Source organism: Meleagris gallopavo, chromosome 19 (genome assembly GCF_000146605.3).
Source record: "Meleagris gallopavo isolate NT-WF06-2002-E0010 breed Aviagen turkey brand Nicholas breeding stock chromosome 19, Turkey_5.1, whole genome shotgun sequence".
NCBI lineage: Eukaryota > Metazoa > Chordata > Aves > Galliformes > Phasianidae > Meleagris > Meleagris gallopavo.
Window position 1 is genome coordinate 590,079 of NC_015029.2, and position 24,466 is coordinate 614,544.

Sequence of the window (24,466 nt, forward strand, 5' to 3'; positions counted from 1 at the left end):
GAAGAGGCAGGAAGGCAAGCAGCAATGAAAACAAAAATCCATCCAAGCACTTGATGTGCTTGTCCTCAGCTCCACTCTAAATCCACCTCCATTTAAAGGACAGACGCTCACCTTTTACCACTGCAGAAAGAGAGAAGTCTTGCCGTGCCTCAGCCCCTGGCAGTGACGTTCGCAGTGCAGCGTGACCACAGAGCAGGGTGAGCCTGACAAGCAGCCACTGATAAATAATTCCGCACACATTAAGATCTGCTCCATCTCCTCTGTGTTCAAAGCTGCATTAAAGCAGTTACCAACCGATCCTAAATAAGACATGGCACTGTTGCTACCTTGCCTTGCCAGTGCAGCAGCTGATCTGATTTTGCTCCAATTTCTTACCAAGGATCAAACATTGCTTCAACAATGCATCCAACAGGCAAACACTGCCTGGGCTCAAGAACATGAGCAGAGGCCCCAGCCTCCCTTTCTGTCTCCTTGGTTAAACTAAGCTGCTTCTCCCCACCCTCCCCACACTCCCATGAGCAGCTGGACCCCTGGCAGGGCAGAACCCAGCACTCGGTGTGACAAGGGATGGGGTTGGCATGGTGCTGGGCTGCAATGCTGCGTGACACAGTGCTGGGCTGCATCCGGCAGCTCTCACGCACGCTGGCCTGGGGCCAGGCGGCAGAAAGACGCAACCTTGGGCCAGCTGAGCCCTGCCTTTCCCAGCCATTGAAACGGGACAGGGGCTGAGGCAGGAAGAGCAAGGAGGCAGCTTTTCCCTTTCTTCCTGCAGCAGCTCCCCACCCTGCCAGGCCTGCCTGGTACACGCATTCCTCACCCAGTGCCAGGATGGATGTGGAACCTCACCTTACTCATTACCTTACTGAAATAAGAACGATAAGGGTATCTGAACTAGAATGTATACAAAGAAGCTGTATTTCATTTCTGCAGTGATGCTTTTCCTACCAAGTGGTCCAGCTGCTGAATCCTGAACTGAACCTAAGCTGTTATCTCCCTACACCTAACTGGAAGTTAGTGCAATTTCACAAACAATGGTCAGGGGATGCTTGGGGGCCAGACAGCCGACCCAAAAGGAGTTATCTGAGAATGAAAAAGCAATGCTAAGGCATTGAATGAAGTGCCTTGCAGAGGCTTGCTGGCTCGTGATCAGCCTTTGCTGGCAGCTCCTCAGCAGCTCAGCCCCCTGAGCATGACCCCAGGACGGGAGATACCACCTGCACTGCTGTTCCAGGGCAGGGGCTGTGCACACCTGCCAGAGACTCTGGAGACAGACCTGCAAGAAAATGCCAGAGGTTTCACTGGGATTTCTGCTCTCCTGGCGCCATGCTGCTCATGGGACTGAATGTGTACAAGTCTAAGGGACCGAATGACATGCATCCCAGGGTTCTGAAGGAGCTGGCTGAGGTGGTTGCCGAGCCGCTCTCCATCATATTTGAAAAATCGTGGCTGTCAGGTGAGGTCCTGGATGACTGGAGGAAGGGTCACGTCACTGCCATTTACAAGAAGGGGAGCAAGGAGGATCCCAGGCACTACAGGCTGGTGAGTCTCACCTCTGTGCCTGGGAAGATCATGGAACAGATCCTCCTGGATGACATGCTTCATCACGAGGAACGGGCGTGTGATCCCAGACAGCCAGCATGGCTTCATCAGGGGAAGGTCATGCTTAACCAATCTGGTGGCCTTCTGTGATGGAGTGACGGCATTGGTGGACAAGGGAAAGGTGACCGATGTCATTTATCTGGACTTGAGCAAGGCCTTTGACATGGTCCCCCACCACATCCTTATCTCCAATTGGAGGGATGTGGATTTGATGGGTGGACCACTCGATGGATAAGAAACTGTTTGAAAGGCCGCAGACAGAGGGTGGTGACTAATGGTTCTATGTCCAGGTGGAGGTCAGTAATGAATGGCATCCCCCAGGGGTCTGTCTTGGGACCGGTGCTCTTCTACATCTTTATCAATGACATCAATGACAGAATCAAGTGCACCCTCAGCAAGTTTGCTGATGACACCAAGCTGAGTGCTGCGGTCAACATGGTGGAAGGAAGGGATGCCGTTCAGAGGGACCTTGAGAGGCTGGAAAGATGGGCCCAGGTGAACCTGATGAGGTTCAACACAGCAAAGTGCAAAGTTTTGCACATAGGCCGGAGGAATCCCAGGCATCCATACAGACTAGAAGGAGAGGTCCTTGAGAGCAGCCCTGCAGAGAAGGATCTGGAGGTCCTGATGGATGAAAAACTGAACATGAGCCAGCAGTGCTCTTGCAGCTTGGAAAGCAAGTGATACCCTGGGCTCCATCAGAATAGGGGTGGCAGCAGGGACAGGGAGGTGATTGTCCCTCTCTGCTCTGCTCTTGTGAGGCCCCATCTGCAGCACTGCGTCCAGGTCTGGAGCCCCCAGGACAAGAAAGACAGGGAGCTGTGGAGAGGGTCCAGAGGAGCCACAAAGATGATCAGGGGACTGGAGCACCTCCACTACAAAGACAGGCTGAGGGAGCTGGGCCTGTTCAGCCTGGAGGAAAGAAGGCTGCGGGGTGAGCTCATTGCAGCCTTTCAGTTCCTAAAGGGAGCCTACAGACAGGAGGGGAATCAACTCTCTGAAAGGGTAGATAACAGCAGGACAAGGGGAAATGGTTTTAAGTTGAGGGAGGGGAGATTGAGGTAGGATGTCAGGGGGAAGTTCTTTACTATGAGAGCGGTGAGGTGCTGGAACAGCTGCCCAGAGAGGCTGTGGATGCCCCATCCATCCCTGGAGGTGTTCAAGGCCAGGTTGGATGGGGCCCTGGGCAGCCTGGGCTGCTATGAAATGTGGAGGTTGGTGGCCCTGCCTGTGGCAGGGGGTTGGAGCTTCATGATCCTTGAGGTCCCTTCCAACCCGGGCCATTCTGCGATTCTGTGCAGGAGGACCTGACCTTCTGGGCCCCCCAGAGCAACTCATGTCCCTGTGGCATGTGGCATGTGGCTATTGGGACCTTGTGATGCTCATTCTCCAGGCCATGCTTTAGGATTTCACCTGTTAATAAGAACCTCAGGGGTTGTGTGCAGGGGTGGTGGGGGCAGAGAAGAGGCTGGAGACAGTGACACAGCCCCTTCCAGCCAGCTGTGGACGTGGGCCCTTGCATTAGTAGCACACACGACTTGCTGCTCATTCCATATCAGAGAGCAGTGGAAAAGCAGCAGGCAGGACTCCACCAGGCTGGCTTTGTCCCTGGCCAGGGCAGTCCCTGGGAAATCCGGTGCTGCCCCCCAGGGCGGCTGCTGTGCTCGCTCAAGGGGAGCGGAAGCGGGTGGGAACGGGGGTCCCGGGAGCGGCAATTGGGGAAGGAAGCAGCAGGCCCGGGATGCTCGCAGATGAGACAGGAAGGGATTACACATATCCCACCGCTCTGAGCCTGAGGCCCCTTCAACAAAGCCATTCCTGCCTCTGTGCGCATGGGCTCTGGGAACTCCACGGATCACTTTCCTTTCCCACTGTCAGCACCTGCTTAGAGGTTACTGCCTATGACCTCCGGGGTAACCCCGTACCGAGGTTTTACTGCCCTGAGAAAGAGATGGGGATGATAAACCAGGGCGAAGATGCCAAGCCCTCACTCCCCCTGTTAGCCTATGGCCCCAGCGGACGCGCAGCCCAGCTCAGCGCCGGGTATTTGCAGCAGAGCCGGGTCCCCTGAGGGCAGCCTGCGTGCACTCTCTCCCATCAAGCTGGAGACCAAGGCAGGAATAATATGAACATATATTTTTAGCAGCAGCAAATTATTTCTCTTACAGAAGGAATATTTCCATGCTGGGCTCTTTCCCTTCCCTTATCACAGACTGTATATTTAGAGCGTGAGAACTCTACCTCTCACAAACAAACGCTGCCAGGCCACCACGCTCAGCGACGGAGCTGCTCCGGCCTCCCCAGCAGGCCCCTTTTTCGGACAAACCCCAGTCTTTGCTCCACAAGTGGGAAATGTCAAAGGGAGAGCCAAACTTGGGACAAACGTGGACAGGAAAGGGAAAACGCACTCCAGAGAGATATCAATCAGCGAGTTAGTGAAACTGACTGCACAGAGAGGAGCTGTACGGAACCCAGGGCAGACCCTGAGCCCTGCTGCAGTGACAAGCAGCTCCTCTGGCACAGCAGAGCAGACTTCACTGCTTCCCTCTTAGCTGCAGGTGCAAGTAGGAATCCCATGGGATGCATGGAACGTGCGGGGACATCCCTGGGGCTGTCTGGCTGCTAAACCACTTCATACTTACCAGCGGAGACTCATCCAGAGAGTACTGCTCATGTCAGAACTGTTAAAACGCCTTTCCACCAAGCATGAAAGTGCCAGGTTAACAGAGAAATGGTCAGACTGCTGAAGTCTCTTATTTTCACTCTGCTTTTCTATCTCTCTTGCATGGTGGAAGCTGCAACACTGTGTGCAGTGCTGGGCTCCCCAGCTCCAGGCAGAGCAAACTGCTGCACAGAGCCCAGCGCAGGGTGCAGAGATGGCGGGGGCCTGGAGCAGCTCCTGATGGGGAAAGGCTGAGAGCCCCGGGGCTGTTCAGCTGCAGGAGGGAAGGGGAGAGGGGATCTGATCAATGATTGTCAGTATTTAACGGGTGGTAGTCAAGTGGATGGGGCCAGGCTCTGCTGAGTCGTGGCCAGCAACAGGACGAGGGGAGATGGACACAAACTGGAGCACAGGAAGTTCCATACAAACATGAAGAAAAACTTTTGTACTTTAACGGTGGCAGAGCCCTGGAACAAGCTGTCCAGAGAGCTGGTGGAATCTCCTCCTCTGGACATACTGAGAACACACCTGAATACTTTCCTGAGTAACCTGAGCCTAGAGCAGGAGGACAGATGATCTCCAGAGGTCCCTTCCAACCCTTACAATTCTGTTATTCTGTGCATAGACAAACCCTGACACATTGCTCCATCACCCAGCTCCCACCAACCGCCCCCTTCCCTGTCCAACCGCCTCGCTCCATCACCCTGTCCCATTACCTTATCCCACCTCCTTGCTCCAGCACCCACCTCCATCATCCTTGTTCCATCACCCATCTCTGCTGTGCTGCCCCATTCCCCAGCTCCGAGGTGCTGCTCTCCAGCAGGGAACTCAAGGCCAGAGCAGCCTAGGTTCACAACTACAGAGGCCTCTCATTCCTAGAGAGGAGGCTGATTTCACAGGCTGGCCGTGGCAAACATCCCTCCAATTTTAACAGTTTTGTCATGGATGAGCTGGGAAGAAAACATTACACATGGTGTTGGATACAGACGGAGAAGTGACAGGCTTGCTGCTGGCTGACGGGGTGCAGAGCACTCCCCGTGGCATCCCTAACTCAGATTTTACGCATTTCAAACAAAAATGCATCAAATGCTGTATTTCAACATTGAACGTGGGGATTTCACGGCCTGTGTGACTTTCATGACATTGAGATTGATACGGACTCTTAATCATAGGTAACAGTTGTGAGATGAAGCTGTGGGGTGAGGACTTGGTGTGTCAGAGGCCAGCCTGCTCTCAGATTTGCTCTGTTTATTTTCCCCACACCTCTGATGGGCTATCAGCCCTCCCAGCGAGAACGGAACGCCAAGCCAGCGGGCTCTGCACATCACGGCACTGTGCCTTTTGACCTGCACCAAGCTATCTACAACAGCAGCATGGGAACGGAAACGAATTTGACTGCCTAAATACTTGCAATTTGTGGTCAGAGGCAGCGTCTCATAGCAGCAAGCTGCTTACACATGCGTGAGATCCCACATTGGTAAGTGCACAGACATTTCAGAGGAGAAGCAGTGGTGCACTGAGGAAGGGTCCTGCAGTCAGCGCTCAGTATCCAGGCTCTGGCTGCTGCCCACTGCTGCTTTCTGCCCTCCTGGGCCCAGAGTGAGGCCCATTGTGGGGGAACCACGGGCAGCAGGAGGTGGAAACAGGCACGTTGTCTCACACATGAAGTTGGAAGGCTTTACGGTTCCTCACCTGTCAACTTCTTTCAACTGCTTCTTAGCTCAATGGCATACTTTAAGTTCAGGAGAGGAATGATGTGCCTTGGCCCATTACCATTCCCTTTCTTAATCCTCTTGACCCAACTTCCCACCAATTAACAGGGATTTTCCCAGCCGTGAGTTACACCATCGCAATCAGGAGCAGCTGCAGATGTGTCACATCCAAACTCAGACCCTGACCCTGCATGTCCTCCACTCCCCATCTGGCCGCCGAGCATCCCACCCTCCTGCAGGCCCAGTGGAGGCAGCACAGGGCTCCGGACTGCCCCCTGCATTGCAGTTCTCAAACTTGGTCTCCTACCAGCTGTTTTGTTACTGCTGGTGGCATACAGGTGCAGCTGAAAGGTTGTTAGAGCAGTTTGCAGCTTGGCAGATGGGCTGGAGCTATGGAAAGGCTCAGATTCCCACTTGGAGCAGGGGAAAAGAAAGCAGAGGCAGCAGAGCTAGGCTGCGCCCTACAAAGAGGAGACCCAGACCATGCTCAGTGATCTCTAAGGGTTAAAGCAGGGTCATCCACAGACCATATGGACTCCTCTCTCGGTTTTCTCTCAGTAATGCCATTGTTGCAGATCGTGGCAGAGGCACAGGCAAGCAAAGGTGGGCTGGAGCAATTCCCTTGATTGGGCTTCATCCTATGTCCCGACCTCCACTACCATGCAGGACTAGGGGCAGCTATGTGCTCCCCTCACCATGGCCAGCACCTGGAGGCATCTCTGCTCTCTTGGCATGGAAGAGTTCTGATGAGGAAAACATCCCTGAAGAGCTGGGTGTCACCTCACCCACCCAGTGCCTTTCGAGAGCCGTGGCACTGGGCTGGAGGAGACCGACAGCTCCTTCCCCAGATCTGCTCTGAAGCTCTCAGTGCATACTGACTGCTGCTGAAGACAGGAAGGAAGCTGCCACCTCCGAGCTGGGATCAGCCTTCCCCAGTTACCTCTTCCTCCTCTTCTCCTGGCTGCAGGCAGAGGTTTGCACTGCACCTCCCAGCAGCATCTTCCTGCACTGCCCCGGAGCCCGGGCCAGGCAGAGTCCAAATTTTGGAAGCCAGCCTCCATCCTTCCCCAAAAGGGCCTCCCCTTGCTTGTGCACAGGCATTGTTGGTGAGCTCTGGGGGCTCACATGAGGCCTGCATGCACTTATCAGTTAAAGGGCTGCAGTGGGGACCAGGGACAGGTGTAGAGGTGCTCCAGAATCAACATGGAGTGGGAGTGGGTCCCTGGTGCCGCCCCGCAGGAGCACACTGCAGGCGGGAGTGAACAGCAGAGCAGAGCACAGCACTCTGCCAAGGCTCGTTTCTCCCATGCATGGGGCCAAGATTGGCTGCAGTGATATAAGCCCCACATGCAGCTCACAGTTGGCTGGTTTCTCCAGGACACAACTTCTCTGGCAGGGAATGAGGCTGAACCCAGAAGCTACACCATGTGAACTGCTACTGATACAAATAAAATCCCATTGAATATTGGAGAGCATTCAACACAGTGTGAAGAGCACAGACCCCCCCAGACCAAGCTGGCAGCCAGAGAACAAGCACTGGTGTCTCCCACCCACTCACTAAGAAAAGAAGGAAGGCCGTGAGGGGTTCTTCCATGGGAAATCCCACTGCCAGGGAGCCCACGGCATGCAGGGCGGGCAGATGGATGCTGCTGAGAGCCTGAGGTCAATGGGGAAAATAAAAGCCAGGAAAACTAGAAAGGATTCGCACACATTTCTCACGACCTAGATTTCTGAGAAAAGTGCTGTGGTAAGGAGCAACCAGCTAAAATTCTGCGCTCATCCTGGCAGAGAGGTGGATATGGTTTGGAAACTGTGGGCCAGCTGTGGGACCATGGGTATGGGAGTGGGGCCTGGTGGAGCAGAGCATGCAAACAGCAACCGCGGGACCTCAGCTATTCCTTCCTGCCCACCTTAGTCCCAAAAAATACTTCAAATAGGGGGGAAAAAGCATGAAATAAAAGCCAAAAAAAAAAAAAGGAAATGAAAGCAGATGCATGTTTGGGGCAGTATTTGAATTGAAAACACAGACAGTGGGAGTGTGAAAATGAGATTTCCAGACAGACGCCTTCTCTTCTGTGTGACCTGATGACTGGCTGCAGGAACAAACCATCTGATACTGGGAGATGCATGGCCACGCACATCACTCACTGGGTATTTCCAAGACTGCTTTCTGCTCAGTCCCTGCATGAAGGGACAGTCCATTTCACAGCCCTTCCCTTATTCCCTTCTTATTATGCTGCTGCCAACCAAAATACACTCTAGGCCTGGGGGAAGGCAATCTTTGGACATGTGCTCAAAGACCCAGGAGGAACAAAGAGTTCACCATAAGGGTAATGCACAGGTGCAGTAGCAGTCACTGCACAGAGGCATGCAAGGGAGCGACCTGAAACACAGCAAAACCACTCAGAGGTTAAGCCTGAGTGCTGGAGTGAAGACTTCACTCACTCAGCAACAAAGGGACTGCTCTTAAGCATGCCCATGAGTTGCTGATTCACTTGTGCAGGTACTAAAATTGTCAGTGCAAAGGGGAGAAGTGTGACCCAGCCTATTGCTGCTGTCTGTGAGATGGCCAGAGCCCATCACCTGTGCATGGGCACGCTGGGATGGGGCAGGAGTGGGCTGGGTGCAGCACAGAGTGAGCAGGCTGTGGGGAGCTGCAGTTGGGCGATCCTGAGTGCAGCAGCACAGCTGCAGTGCGACAGCTGCAACAGGAACCATCTGCCTGCACTGCATCGGACAGCAGGAGGAGAGCAGAAAGGATTTCCACAATGAGAGGAGCAAAGGGAGAGCCAGGGAGTCCCGTGAGACAGAGCTGAGCCTCACAAAGACCTTCTCGGCACAAGCACTGCAGGGCTGGGCGCCCCACAGAGTATGGGGAGATGGGAAGGAAGGGCCGAGTGCTCTGCGCTGGGAGCTCAGAAGAGATCGAGACAGAGAGGGGGAGGCAGAAGTGCTAGGAGATAAGTGCTCCCAGCCAGAACATGATGCCAACCTCTGCCACCCAGCCTGCAGGGAGCTGTGGGCAGTTCAAGCTTAATTCAACCCAAAGCAAACAGCTGCATTCAGAAGCACCTCTGGATTTGCATGGAACTGGGGATCATTCATACCCTGAGCAATAGCTCTGCATGCAGATGATCTTTCCATGCTCGGTGTCTGTTGTTTCACCTGTCCCATGATGGCAGCAGTTTGACGGATGAATTTAAGGGCCATATCCAGTAGTTTCACTGCGGGGTCTCCCTGCTGCACTGCTCGATCCTTCACTTTCATGCAAGTTAGCAAAATCCCATGCAGCCCTCAGCATGGGGAAGGCCACCAAGGGACTATTCTCTTTCTTAAAGGATGAGAAACTCATTACCACCACAGATGGCCTGGCTCTTCCAGGCTTCTTGCCTAAAATGCGAGTCCAGCAAAGGCCGCAGACTTTACAAGATTACTGCTATGTAGAGTTTATGAGGTCACATAAAACATTTACGGTGGAGGCATTAGTAACACGGAGGACTACATTTACGGCTCGCCGCAAAGCAGGGGTTGCCCCATGGCTGAGCTTCAGCCCATGTGCTGGTATTTGGATCCCTTCCACCAGTGTTAGCAGCTGGGCTCCAAGGAGGGGCTGAGGGCAGCTCAGATGTCACCTCCCTGCTCCAACACCCACCCACGGGCTGTGGCAGTGTGCCAAAGGACCTCTGCACCCCAGCACCTGGCGAGCACGGCCACCACGTCTGTGCTTCCCCAAAGGAGCTGAGACCAAGCTGGTAAGGGCAGCCCATGGCAGGGCAAAGCGCTCCCTTCTAACTACAGAGCCCAGCACTGTGCTTCTCTCCTCCATCACCTTGCATTCAAATGGCACGCATTTATGCAGAAGCAAAATTAAAGATTAAGGAGAGCCAGCTGACAAGGCGAGGACTGGCTGACACATCTGGGAGAGGGCGCAGAGCCTGCGCTGGCTGGAGAGTCCCCTGAACACAGAGGTGGTCGGGTGTCTGGGGGCTCCCCCCATTGCTCAGGAAGAAGGAACAACAACAGCAAGAGAACTCACTCAGACCAAAGATAAACAAAACAGCTAGATAGTTAAGTCAGAAGTTGCTAATTAACCTCAAATTGCTTTGAAAAGGACTCTAAGTGGAGCATTCCCTTCTGAAGAGTGAGCAGACTGAGCGGGTCCCAAGAGAGCAGCTGCTGCTGCAGCTCCACTGCGTGGCCCCAGCCAGGTTCCTGTTGCAGCCTGGCTGTCCTAGGTGTGAAAGCAGGAGCAAGCAACCTGGAAAGGAATCACACTTTGCTCTTCACTCTAAGCCTAAATCTTGCTTTGGTTCAATAGCAGTGGGCTCCTGCGGAAACTGTGCAGAGCAAGGAAGGTGCATGCAAGCAAAGCCCAGAGCTGCAAAGCACCCAAAGCAAACCTGTGCTGCGGCGTTGTGGAACCTAGCAGCAATACAGCTCGTAAATAAAGCCCTTGCCCTTGCTGAGTGCATTTGGCATGCTGTATGATAAGGAGATTTACAGGAGGGGGCTGAGGCACAGCTCCCTTAGGCAAATAAATAAATGAGAGAGAAAAATTAAACTGATTGCTCAAACCCAAGGTCCAGTCAGGAACAATCTAGGCTCCTCAGAGCAGGAAATAACACTCAACTGAGCATCTGTGTGCATGTCAGGACGGATTAGGAGCCTGTCAGGAACTCGACATCAGCTTTACAAGATGATTATGTGAGAGAGGGCTGTGGGGACTCTGGACACCAGCAGCATGAGTAACAGCACGGCAGATCCACAGCATCTCAGAGCAGCCACTCTCTTGCAATGCACTACTTTGTCTCCCTCTCCTTTGAACAGCCTCAAAAATAACACCTGGCTGAGATGCAGAACTGAGAAATGTAGTTGTTAGCAAGGACAGGACGCAGCAAGATTCAACACCCCACTCTGACTATGTGGTGCTTGAGGGGTGCAGGCAATTCCAGCCCTGCATTAGTCAAAGAGAGGTTTTGACATCAGTTTGAAAGGAAGTAAGCCTGGATCTAATACACCCGGATGGCCTAAATGTGCAAATGCTGATATTCTGCATTGTCTCAACATTTTTGCTTAGAAAAGGCTGCAAATAAAGCCTTCATGCACAGATGGGTAGCTCAGCCCTCAGATTTCACCTTGCACACACGGTGGGCTGTAGGAAGATAACACTTTAACACCCACAAACACTGCCATGAGACACCCTGTGCTGCAACCATGTGGGCTCGTGAATCTCCTGCACGGAACAGGCAGGAGCAATGGTAGGATGCAGCTCAGCTCAGGCCAAACGTTTGGTCACAAAACTCACCAGCACATCACTGCCGTGGAATGCTTGCACCTTTCTGCACTACATTTGCTTTGCAGTTCCCAGCATTTGTGATGGGGGCTGAATACCACCTGCAAAACGACTGCAGCTTTTTTAACCACTGATTTTCTTTGAAGGAGGAAGGAGCCTTAGAAAGTTGAATCCAGCTGCTTTCTACTGCTGCAGTCTTACGTCACGGTGTGTCACAGATGCTGCTCTTCTGCTGTGGGCTTTTTTTGGGTGGATTTCCTGGAAACTCCCAAGTTTTTGTCTCTTAACATATTTTGAGGGCGAGTAAGCCCACATAATGGTAACAGCCTAATGCCTTCAGCTTCTGGGCTTAAGTCCTGCTGGCCAAGCCCTCCTCTGCTCACAGTCAAGCCATGCAGCAGAAGCATAACATCAGGAAAACCCTCCATAAAGCAGCACTTGGGCTCTGAGCTGCAGCAAATCCTGAAGAGATGTGATGAACTCACAGGTCATTTGCTTTATCACAGACTGAAATCTCCTTCAACAAATGCTTTTTTCTGAAACGAGGAAGAAAATATGAACTCGTTTTAGTTTGTATTTCAGCTCAAGCACCTTAAGCTCCTTGCCAAGTTGAAGGTCCCTCACAGCACCAGGCAGATCACAGAGGGAATCACAAAGGCTGGTAGACTGAGATGGGGCCTGCAGATCGCTTACATCCCCAGGTGCCTCTCAGGACTGGCGAAAGAGGCCCTGGAGAGGGCTGTGTCCCTACTGTGGGAGCTTACACACCAGCTGCCCAGCTGTCAGGAGTTCGAGGTTAGGAATGCCCACTGGGACCCCAGATCTGCCACTCAGAGTTTAAAGCAGTCTCTGCGCTGACTTCAAAAGGACCTGACACGGGTCCCAATAAACATTTCATGTCAGCACGCACAGTCCTTTTCTGCACTAAAATCAATCTACCCATCAGTCCCAGAGGGACCACAGGGATCCCCAGAGGCCCCTTCCAATCTCAGTTATTGTAGGAATCCACGCCTTGTTTCTCTTTTTTTGTGGTTATATGCTTCTGGGGATAAAACCACCAAATTCGACAGCAGCAAAACAGTTCTACATCTCAATGGGGCTGAAGTGCTGTTGGGGTGGGATGCTCTGCTGGGATGGCTGGCAGGCTACAAAGTCTGTGGAGGAGATGTGCAACTGGCTGTCCCACCCGTGGAACAAGACTTGGGCACTTTTGGTGGCCACTGAGCTGTCAGCACAGCTTGAATATAAACATGACTGAACACCAGAACTATTCTCATTTATATAATATAAACTAACAGATTTTAAGCCCATCAGATTCTAAATGTTCTAAAGACATTCTGGAAGCTTTCTGCAATAAACATTCACCACGAAACACCCACATCCTATGCCAACTTCCCTTTCCCACTGAGGAGATGGCACTCATAAACCCATTCTCAGTGACTGAGTCGTAGGCACATGATTTTAAGGATTCATTGTGATAGGTTTCTAAAAATTCCCCATCCCTTTCTCATGGGATGTACTACAACACTGGTGAAACATGATCCAACATTTTATAATCTTGCAATTAAAAAAAAAGTGCTAACTGACTGATAAGAAAGGATCCCATCATCTGTCATGCAGCAGTAACTGATTGTGCAATCTATGGATGAAGGTTGGGTATGAGGATTTGGGTATTTGACAACTACGGAAGAGAACAATCTGGATGAGAACAGTCCCACTTGCTGAGAAAATTCTCACGACTAAACAAGGATGAGAAATAGACCCAATGCAACACACAACTGTGATTGCTGCTTTTATTGCTAAATTTTACTGAGAAAAATAACTCAGAAATTACAGCAAACAAACAAAGCAAGCAAACAATCTTTGTCTAAGAAAAATCAAAACCTCGTGATAAACTGAGATAAAAATGGTGGAAAAGTTATTTTGTTGTTGTTGATGAGGGCTCATATGTGCTAAGCTGCAAGAAAAACAAGTGCGTCCCCTCAGATTGAAGAAAATGTTTCTTTTCAGTTGGAGAAAGAAAAACATAGAACGGCTCAACTGCATCCCTGAGATTGTGCAATTTACTTTGCATATTTGGCAGCAAAAGTAGAAGAAGCAGTTTATAATCCAGGGTTTTCACGCAAATGACAGGTCCTTGGTTCTGCTAGGAGCAGTTCATTTTGGTATGCTCTTTTAATTAACGCTCTAATAGTATGTTGGAATTAAAGGAACACCAGCAACTTAAAAATCATACAGCTGTTTGAGCACTCTTAATGATTAGTGCCACAGCCATCCTTAGAATGACTGCAATTGAAGCAGTGAGCCTGTTCCTCCCTATATACTTTGAAATCTATATGTACAATCAAAGCATTTTCTAGCAGTGATTTTCTCTGCATGTTTGCTGTGCAGCTCCCCATGTCGTGTCCTTCACGCAGCAAGAGGAGCAAAGACTCAAAAAGAAATCCAAGAGCTGTGGATATGTAAGGAGTGTGTGCAGGGCTTTGCCCTTCTGTAACCATTTCATTTTAAAGACACAAATTGATGTACGTTTCACTGCTTTTAAATGTTGATCTAAACTGACTAAGGTGGTGCCTAACCGAGGTGAGAGCTGCGCATACAACAATCTGCATGATCTTTTTTGTGACTCCAACAGTTGGTTCTGTATCTTAAGACACTGATCAGCTGATGTGAAACACATCTGGAGAGAACGAGAAGGGCACATGTGCCTGCAGGAACTGTCCCACATTGCAGAGAATCCTCTGATGACAGTCCATTCTTGGAAAAGAGCCCAACCATGCAAATCTCCAGGCAGCTACCACGGTAGCAGAGGGAACCAACAACACTGCTGCCTCCAAAAAGGAAGGAAAAGAACACCAGGGAAGTGAAACTGTGACAATTCATTGGGTTCTTCAGACTGAGTCCTATGACTGGGCACAGTCCTGTCACATGAAAGGTGTGGGAAAATGCTGAAGTCTTGGTTACACTTGTATTTCTAGCTTCAAAAATATCCTGAGAACCACACCACGACCACAGCTGTGGCAGCTCGCAGCACAGCTGCCCATTCCAGCCCAGCTGAGTGGGCACTGGCCCTCCCTGCACCCTGGCAGGGCAGGAAAACTAGGATCTCTTTGATAGATGGATGTTCTCCTGCTATTGTGGTGTGCCCGGCTTCTCCTGCTTGTGCTCAGCAGCCCAGGCCTCGACGGGCTGCAGGCCTGAGGCACCACCGGGGCTGCTCCTTCTCAGCTGCCTCTGCATGCAACAAAGGCTTCTTGCTCTCCTTGGCCTGCTCTCCACTGTGTCTGTCAGCAGAGCCCAGGTCCTGCAGGCATGCAGTGCTGGTGGCGCAGGCACTCAGATGCAGGGCAGCAAGGTGCTCGCTGCGCATCCTCCCTGAGGGCTCAGCCCCGTCAGCGAGCTCTGAGCTCCACACTCCCGCAGCCAAGCAGACAGCTTTGCTCAGACACTCGTGTGCGCACACCAGGCCCTGGGCACAGCCCTGCTCGGCCCGTGCTGCCTGCCCCACACTCCAACTTCTCACTCCCCTCCTTGCCCCTCGCAAGTTAATCCAAAGCTGAGAGAGCAAGGAGCAGCAGGCAGCACCTTCACCACCATGGGAGAAGCCAGCTGTGCAGAGGGCCGAGGCAGGCAGGGCCACGTCCTGCTGCCCCAGGAGCAGCCGCCAGCCATTGGCAGGGGCAGTGCTGGGCAGGGGAGGACTGCACAGCTCCTGAAGACCATGTGGGTGCCTTCCTCTGCCCAGCCAAACCTGGGGATAGAGTGCAGCTTGGAGGCAGAGCGTGTGGGGGGTCTTGTCTTCAACACCTCTGTTTTGTCACGGTGCCCCACTTGGCACTGACGCCTACACTCACAGAGAACTGAAAGTGGATGGGGACTTAAAAGGCAGCAGAAGCATCCATAAATGAGTGAAAAGATTCAAGACAAATATAAAAATTAAGAAATGATGCACAACTGTACCATCACATTCATCATGCCCACCTGCAACACAGCCTACTTTCTCAGAGTTATGGTAGGGTCACACTCAGCGTCCCCAGCATTTTTCTATGACAGCAAAGTAACAAGGAAAAAGGGGATGCTGGGGAAGTAACAGCTGTGCCCCAAGGTTACTCTGCTCTCTGCAGGCACACGTCCATGCTAGCCCTCGTCCCCTTTTCCTGTCAGCTCGGGGTGTTCCACCCAGCTCTGCACGCACTGCTCCCAAGTATATGCTGACACAATTGTTTGTTGGCTGACGCGGTAAACCAAGCCTGTGAACTCATTTATGCTGCATGTGGCCCTGCAAGAAGACAAATCGTTTGTGTTCCATGTCTTTTTTTTAATTATTTTAAATTTTTTCCCCAGAATTTTTTGCATGCATTACATCGCTAAACATAGTTTGCCCTCGTTCCATTGCTTCAGCTATCTGATGGCAGTAAGTATATGCTAATTAAACACCATTTTCCAAGCTGGGTTTCTAAAAGAGACTTTGAAAAATAAGAGTCTTTAAAAGCTCCAAAAAAGGAAACAGCATTTCCTCTTCAGCACAGCATAGTAATAACAGAAACAACTGCTTCTCGAGTGGAGCTGAGGAGCACAGGCAGCAGTGATGCTACCCGGGAGCCCAAACAACAGCTGAGCTGGAAATGCTCAGCAAGCAGCAGGCTCGCATCTGGTCTCAGACTGCACATGCTTGTGGCCAAGTCCAGGTATTTGTAGACCACATTTAGAAGTGGCAGAGCAGAGAGCATTAAGCACCAATAAGCACTGTAATGGACAGGTTTGCAGCTCCAGGCTGGCTGCTAACAGCAGCCCAGGTCGGGGAGCCCCAGGGGTTAGCGTCCTTTCTTGCCCTCTGTCTGAGGAAAGAGCACGAGGAAGGACGCACGTACGATACAGTAAAAAATGCAACAGCCCTGAAAGAAGAATCTCTGGCACAGATGGAGCAGCCAGGGGTCGGCAAGCAGAGATCCCTGCAGTGTTGGGCTGCTTTAGGCTCCATCCTGCTGCTGTTCGTGGCAGTGACAAGGGACAGGTGGCTTGGAGAGGGCACAGTGGTCTTTCCCAGACTGGCCGCCTCCTCCCCATCAAAGCTGTGGGTTCCTAGAGCTCAGGAGCTGGATTCTGTATGTTTTCCATCTCTTTGCAGTGTACATGCAGGGAACCTCCTCCTGTTCCCACTGCAGCTCTGCAGTTTAGGGGTCCCCTTTTACTTCCTTCTTCATTTCTGGATCTTGTTTTCCCTAGACAGCCAAGCTCTGATCTAATCACTGCATGATGTTTAACACATACAAAATGAGGAAGGGTGATGAGCAGTGGGTAACTCTTTTTCCAGTGATCTCATCACTGTGGTTAAAAAGGAGAACTCAGATAAGCGTTGTGGTCTAATACATAGAAATACCTATATTCCTCAGAAACAGTTTCAAAATCTATGTGCAGTGGCGCACATAATTTACACAAACTGATGCCATGACTTGTTGCTCAAATCAGGTCTCTGCATTCAGAAGTTCTCTGCTCATCTAGATGTCTGTTCATTCGTGTATTCAAATTCCTACTGCGTGTTTGCACTTGTTATGGTAACTACATGCAGGAATCAGGCACACCTTGTTTGCACATTTTTACCCAGACAGTTGCATACTTGGCACGACAGGGCAGCCCAGACAGTGCATTTATGAATGAATAAAGTCACAGACACCTGAGGAGAGCACAGCGAAGAAGCAGCTCTGCTTTCTATCACTTCACACTGAAAATGGGAAGGACTGACATCTGCCCACTTTGCCTCAGCATACACTGCTCAGCCTTTGCCCCTAAAGATGCCAAAGGCACTCCCACCACCTGGGAGCTGTCAGAACACAGTGCTGCAGTGCAGGAATCGAGCGGGGAACCATCGCCATGCACTGATTGAACAGGCCCCATTTATACTGTCTTCACGAGCCTTGAAACTAATCATTGCCATCGTTATTTCTGTGCCTTTACCTCCTTCCATGAGGCTGCTAGGCTGCTACTTGCCTTTTCCCAACGATGCTGCTCAGAGTCACTCACTGATATTCCAGATTATTTAATTCCAAAACCAATTGTATATAATTAGAGGAATTTCTACAACCATTCCCTTTGTTGGATGCAGAGGAACGGTCTGCATTTCATCTCTGTTGATGGTGCCTCTGAAGAGGCTTTAAAGGACTTCCTAACTGGAAGAATGTTTCATCACAGACAACTTTGCCTCTTTTTCTCCTTCTTTTAATCTAGAGAAGATGCTGTCATGGTTTTACGAACACATGACCTTCAGTTGTGAGCGTAGGCGAATTCAGAGTTTATTTCCAGCTTCACATCAGATTGGAGGCTTGCGACATTTCAGTTAACTGCTGGTGAAACTTCCCGTGGTGACGCAGCAGCCGTGGCTTAAGAGCTGCAGGTGAAAGAGGCTGTGTTCCAGCTGAATGGTGACCAGGGTCCCATTCATTGTCCCACTAAGGGCAGCACCAAATCTGATGTGACCTCAGAGAGAGCAGGACTCTCCACAAAATACTTCTATCAACCTAGACCTGGCTCACCCTATTTCCTAAACACAATCACTGAGTTCATCTCAACTCCCACAAATCTCAATGCCAGTAGGAACACTGGGCCAAACCTTGTGGAATTCAAACCCAATGAATTCATCGCATGTACCTTCTGTAAAGGTGAGCATCCATATGAGCCGGATTTTCAGAAGCACCCAGGAAAGCTTTATGATCCAGGGAGAGCTGGGCTAAACTTGCTGTCCTGCAGCTCGTTGCCCTACCACATCTCTTCCAAATGAGTGGATTGATTTGGGCAAGTGCCAAGGGCAGAGCTGAGCTGTGTTGCTGCAGTGGTGGTGGCTTCCAGCTCCTCACCTGCAGAAGGGCAGCACTATCAGAGCAGTTTTGCTGGAAGGTGCAAAGCTATAGGCAGCAGGTTGCTGGGCAGCAGCTCCTTCCTCAGCACCAGCATTCCTGTCTGAAACCTCTGCGTTATGCAGCTGGGTCTCAATTCTAAATCGTCTGGGTGTGCAGGCAATTTTATCTCTTGGGGACAAATGTCTGAGGACTATTTAACTCAGATGATCAAATACACCTCACAGAGTATTTTCCTTCATTCCCCATGTGAATCCTCTTGCTTTGCAATTTGGCAATTGCCAGCAGACAATTTCTGGGAAACAGATTTGAAGTCTGAAGTTAAAAAACAAGGTAATTTGGATTAGCACTGAAATCAGAGCTTTGCAATCTAGCAAGTCAGATATTTATTTCACCCTGTTTTTATATTAGCACGGCAGCAAGCTTTGCTACAGAGCCATCCCTGAGTTGTGCTGTAAGAGCGTAAGCCCAATATTTGGATATGTAGGCAATGGAATCTGGTTTTTCTACGTAAAACAGAGTACTGCTGTCACATGCCTTAGCCTGCATGCTGATTTTTTTTTTCTGAATGATTTGCAGTCCTCTTTCCTATTTTGATAAAAGAAAGTTACATTCAAAAGTAAAGGCTTATCATTTCTGGTGATCTAAACAGATGTGACTTGACAAAGGGGGCCATTGTAGGGCCATGTTAGTGCTTTATTTTTAACGATGAAGGCTTTGGTTGTTTGTTATGGTGAGAAATAGTTTCCCCTCCAGATAGCCCCCTGAGAAATTCATGAGAGAAAATCCAGACTGTGAAAAATATGGCTTGTCAGGAATTTGAAACAACATGACAGGGGAACCAAATCATCATGAAAATCCTATTACAGCAGTGCTCACAAGCACCTCCAGTCCCGGTGCCTCCCCCCCCGCCCCAGGTGAGCTGTCTGCACACGAATGCCCACTGCCATCAGAAGCAGCCCTCAGTCCCTGCACCGGGCACAGGGCCCTGCCATGCAGCACACCTGGGAACGGCGCCTTCCAGCCAAAGACAAAGCACACGAGTGAGCGAGGCCATAGGTCAAGGTAAGGAGGAAAGAACTGGCAACGAGAAAGCTTGCAGTTTCGCAATTCTAGCTAATCAGGCACAGACACAGATGCAAGCCTCCCGTGAACACTTAAGAGAAGTTTACATTTCAGCTGGGTTTCACAGCTGCGCTGCGATCACCTCGCATGCAAAGCTGATTTCTCCAGGGTACAGCTCCAGAGAGGGGTAAGCGATGCAGTGCCTCTGAGCAGCTCCAGTTTCGGAGATGTTTTCAGTTTTTTTCCCCTTCCTCCCAGGCAAGTTTCCATGCACATGTTAAAGTGCTCTGCTATACTGTCATTGAAATATAGTTCAATAAGTTTCAGTTCTCATTTAAGACTTCATTTTTTAAGGTAGCAGCGTAGCTTGGGTTCACGTCAGAACAGTTTTACGGCCTCCAGCCGTAAATCTAAAAATACCAGCTTTTCAGAAAGGAGATGGGAGATGCCAAGAGATTTCACACACGCACAAACAATTGGGAGATTGGGCCTCAAGTTCAGCTTGCATTTTTTCCATGGTTACCTAATGCTGGACGCGGCCATCTAAGCCGAATCACCCCTAGGTTCTCCTCCAGTGCTCTCCACAGAGCATGGTCTCAGCATCACTCAGCAGAGCACACGTTTCCTTTCCTGCTGAAGGAAGCGATTCCAACTGCACACTGCCAGCACGCTGCATTCCAAGCTCTGGCTTTTGCACAGCTCTTTCCAAGAGCTGACCTGTGGGCACAGCCGGGCACAGCTACTGCTCTTCTCCAGTAGAGACGATCTCGACGCACAGCAACAGAGATGAGTGTCAGCACAATGAGTCCACAAAACAGCCAGCATGCAGGAAATGGGTCAATTATCCAGCCCTGACTTTTAGCAGGATCTGTACAAAGGGATCTTTATAAAGGAGATGATAGCTGGAAAGGAAGGAGAGAGGCGAAGATCGGGGGAAACGAACAGCACTGTGAAGTGTGATCGAATATTTATGACCATCCTTGGAGAGGTTGTTCCTAGTCCAGCTTAGGACTAGTGACTGTTCTAGTAATAATTATTCAGAAAAGCTTGCTAAAATAAGCAGAAAGTAGCTGGTGCAAAAAAAGCAATGCTAAATCTCAGCAAGCAGTATTGTCAGAAGATTCCCTTAGGGGAAGAACTTCCAGGGACACCTCATTGCATCCTTCCAGTACTTAAAAGGAATGGGTAAACAGGAGGGAGACTGACTTTTTATGGTCTGATAATCACAGGTCAAAGAAGAATGACTTTAAAGTAAAGGAGAGGTGATTCAGGTTGGGTGTTGGGAAGAAACTCTTTCCTCAGAGGGCGGTGAGGCCCCAGCACTGTGTCCAGAGCTGTGGGTGCCCATCCCTGGAGGTGCCCAAAGCCATGGATGGGCCCCTTGCAAATGGAGCTGGGGGGCAGCCAGTCTATGGCAGGGGTGGGGCTGAGGGCTGTAAGGGCCCCTCAACCCAACCATACTGTGAGTCTGTGGTTCTATGTGATAAGAACCTGCATCCTTCCCAGCTGTCCCTCTTGCACAGCTCTGTAGCCACAGGATGAGGAGCAGCAGCGGTGTGCTCATCACCTGAGCACCAGCTTGTCCTTTGGGCCAATGGCAACCAAAGAATGGGATGCTCAGAGTCCACCAAACCTCAGCAGCATAATTTAAACTGGAGCAAGATGTGTAAAAATAGTAAAAAATGGATGGAGAGGAGGGAGGCCGCCCAACCTCCACAGCCAGCAAAGACAGCCTGGCCTCACGCAGAGAGACCCGAACTACACTGCTGCTTGGCTAAAAAGTTATCAGACAACATCCACTGAAAAATTCCTTTTTCTGTCTGATATTGTAAACACAAGTTCAGCACAGGAGACTCCATGGGATAAGATGGTTTTGATGACTTCCAGCAACTTACACAGTACACAGAGCTGCTTTCCAAGCAGGCTATTATCACCGTGCAGGCAGCTCATTTATTTGCTGAGAATTCTAATTTAAAAAACTAATCAGTCAAGATTTATTGCCCTCTGATAAGGCACAGGAGGGCACCGCTAAGGTTCTGGCTTCTGCCAGTTGTCAGGCTTCTTGTCTAGTGGTTAACATCAAGCCAACACCATGGCACGGCTCTGATGCATCCCTTCTGCCCCCGGTGTGTCCTGGGCTATCTCTGGGAAGTGGGGTTTTGCCACGATGCTCCCACAGGCCACTTAATTGCCTCACTGCCTCGGTTCATCCAGGAGCAAAACTGGGAGCTGTCAGCCACTGTTCATAAGCATGCAAAGGCAGCTGCCTGCAGAAGTGCTGAGAACTGCCTGAGCCCCTATGGAATGCAGCACCAGGTGTGCCCTGAGCACCTGAAGCTGCTGGACAAAGTGGAGGTGAGGACAGATGTGCATCCAGCCCAAAGCTGCTTTTTTCCCATCCAGGTGCCACTGTGGACCCAGGCACAGCCCCGATCCCTGCTGGGTGCAGCAGTGAGCAGACATAGAGCTGCCCCCACCGCCCCCCCGCTGCTCCCGGCTTCCCAAAGCGCTGAGATTATCATTGGCAGATGTACCTTCCCTAGGGCTCCAAAAGCTCTGTCAGCAAGCAGAAAGCAACTGGAAGGGGGAAAAAAGAAGAAAAGAATGCCTGTATTTGAAATATGCTTTGTTTTCTTTTAAAAAATCCAGGATCCTGTCCAGTTTGAAAGTGGAGGCAAGTAGTGAAACAAGCTCTTTGTTTTTTGCATTAGTTCAAGAAGAAAACACATTTTTTTTTCCCCCAAAATATTCCTCTGAGGTTTGAATAATGCCTCTGGCCCCCATGTTGGGCATGTGGGGAGCACAATCACAGGTACTGCTCCCAGATCTCTGGCATCATCAGAGCAGCCTCCAACCCCACAGCCCCCATACCCCACAGGCAGGGCACTGGGCACCATGAGCAGGGGCACTTCGCCTCACACAGCACCATTCCCATCTGCACAGCACCCAGGGCTGCTCTGCCCACAGCAGAAAGATGCTGTCGGAGCCCTGTCTGCTCTCCACACCTGCAGTAAGCACACGGGGCTGCACCCAGCACCCAACAGACAGTGCTGGTGCTGGCTGAAGGCATGGCCGTGCTCCCTGCTTTCTCCGGGCAGCACCAAACACATAAGCTGCACTGTTGGCCATTGACTGCCAAGTGCTTCGGGTGTGGAGATGTTTGTCACGAAGAGCTGTAGTTTTCTTTTGCTTAGATGCTAACAGCTACCTTCCCCGTGTCCTTTGGGTTGAGATTTGTCATGCCTGTTCTTAACCCAGTGGAGAATTTCTTCTGGAAAGTTCAATAGTATAAGTAGCAGCAATTATTCATCTAGCTTTCATTGTGGAAGATAACAAATGTTTGCACGATGCTGCAGTCTCTGTGAAGGAAAGGGCTCCTGCCCCACAGCACTGGAGGGTCCTCACACTCAGAGTTGGAGGCTCAGTTCTTCAGGAGTGAACTGGGCAGCAATTCCCACAGTGAGACACTGACAAACACCCCGCCGAGCAAAAGCATTTCATGCAGTCCCATACGGCTGGTTTTCAGAGAGCTGAGCATGAAAACGTGATGTTTATCATTGGTTAATTAAGACATTTTCCAGATGCATCCCATGTGCATCTGTAAAGTCTGAAACCTGCTTATAAAAACAACGTGACCTAAACCTTCAGACTCGAGGAGGACAGTTCTCAGTGAGACACTCATCTCTGTGACTGCACAAGGAAACACAACGTGCAGGCCAGAGGCAGACAGGGATGGAACAAGGCGGAAGGGTTTTAAATTCAAAGATGGGAGACCGGAGTTAGGTGTGAGAAGGAGACCTTTTACTAAGAGGGCGGTGAGGCACTGCTGGGGCATTACTGTCCCTTCCAACCACGCCATGCTGTGGTTCTATGACCACATCACCGTCCTGTCTTCACGCTGAGAGCTGCTCAGCTGCACTTACCCATGCCCATCCTCAAACTCTGGTTGAGAGAAGAAGAAATAAAAACTTTACTCCTATTCTAGTTATAAAAAAAAAGAGTTAGGAATCCAAGCCTATGCAATCCAGTGAGACTTTATGACAACCTTTCAATGCTCAGTGTGCCAAGGCAGTGTCTCACTCTGTCCCATCCACGTCCCACACACAATATGCCATGAGCCCACTGCACAGACCACCTTGAGCTGAAGCAGAAGGGGCTTTCATCCGCTGCTGTGGAAAACACAGCTTAAACACCCTAATTTTGTTTAGTTTAAATCTTAAACATAATATTTGTATTAATGCTATTTATTATAATTTATTTTCACTTAAAGGCGCACACAAGAAAAATAAAGTTGTGTCGAGCTGCTTCAAAAATAAAAAGCATTGACCAGATAAGACGGACAGAAAACATCTTTCATGCAGAGAGATGGCAGTGGGTTGGTACACTACCACCAGGAGCAGCAATTTGCTCCTATACCAAGGGAATAAAAGAGGCACTTAAACACCTAGAGGAGGAACGGTCTTCCACACGAGTACAAAAAACAATGGAAATGGGCAATTTGGGGCAGAGAGGTCCTTTCCAGGTGCTGGCTGTGCTCAGCCTCACAGCTGCTCCCTGCACCGTGCTGCAGTGGCTGCACGTTTCCTGCCACAAACACATTCCTGCCTTGAAATAAAATGGCTCGTCTCACAAAGCAGAAAAATTAGAGAGAAATGCCAATATCTCTTAATAGTGAATGCTTACTGCTTGCAAGGGCTCTGTCATCCCCACTTGTAGCTCACAGGGAGGAAAGCAGCAGGAAAACCACGGCACAGTTAGGAGAAATGCTCTTACACAGCTCAGGTAAAGTAAAGAATGGGAAATGGCCAATGTGGGGTAGGGTGGTCCTTTTCAAAAGCAAATATAAACTCATTGTAAGAAGGCAAATTCCACGTTGTGTCCTCTTATGCCAAGCTCCCACTGCCTTGATGCTCCTCCCCACAGCCAGCACCTGGCCTCCAGCTGCCACGGACACAGCTCCATGCACTGAGCAATGCCAGACATGCATAGGGGAAAGAAGCGTGGCTGGAAGGGATGGAGTGTGCAGGCTGGGCTGAGCTGCAGCATCAGGGCAGAGCACTGCTGTGACAGCTTCACCATGGCTTCTCCAGCTTTGTATGCTGAAGGAAGTCTCCAGGTTACCAAAGCTAACTAAGGAATGCTTTTAAAACGTTGTTACGCTTGTTCCACAGCAGCATCCTAAGAAAAGAAAGAGCACAGAGTAAACGGAACTGGAAAATCGTGTTGGCAAAGGAAAACGTGAGCATTTAATAACTAAAAATGCATGTCCACATGCTGCAAAGGA

The 24,466-nt window shown here is 50.5% G+C and overlaps 1 protein-coding gene across 20 annotated transcripts in view; it reads right to left on the minus strand.

Moving 5' to 3' along the window:
* Nucleotides 1-24,466, minus strand: part of EXD3 (exonuclease 3'-5' domain containing 3) — a 245,838-nt gene that overhangs the window by 53,409 nt on the left and 167,963 nt on the right. The window contains exon 21 of one of the 20 annotated variants that reach the window (XM_031556112.1): nucleotides 4,791-5,211. The exons of the other annotated variants lie outside the window; for them this stretch is intronic. Within the exon in view, the coding sequence (XP_031411972.1) occupies nucleotides 5,155-5,211 (57 nt within the window). The 3' untranslated portion in view covers nucleotides 4,791-5,154. Of the gene's footprint in view, nucleotides 1-4,790; nucleotides 5,212-24,466 lie in introns of those variants that run through there. 20 annotated transcript variants of the gene reach the window in all.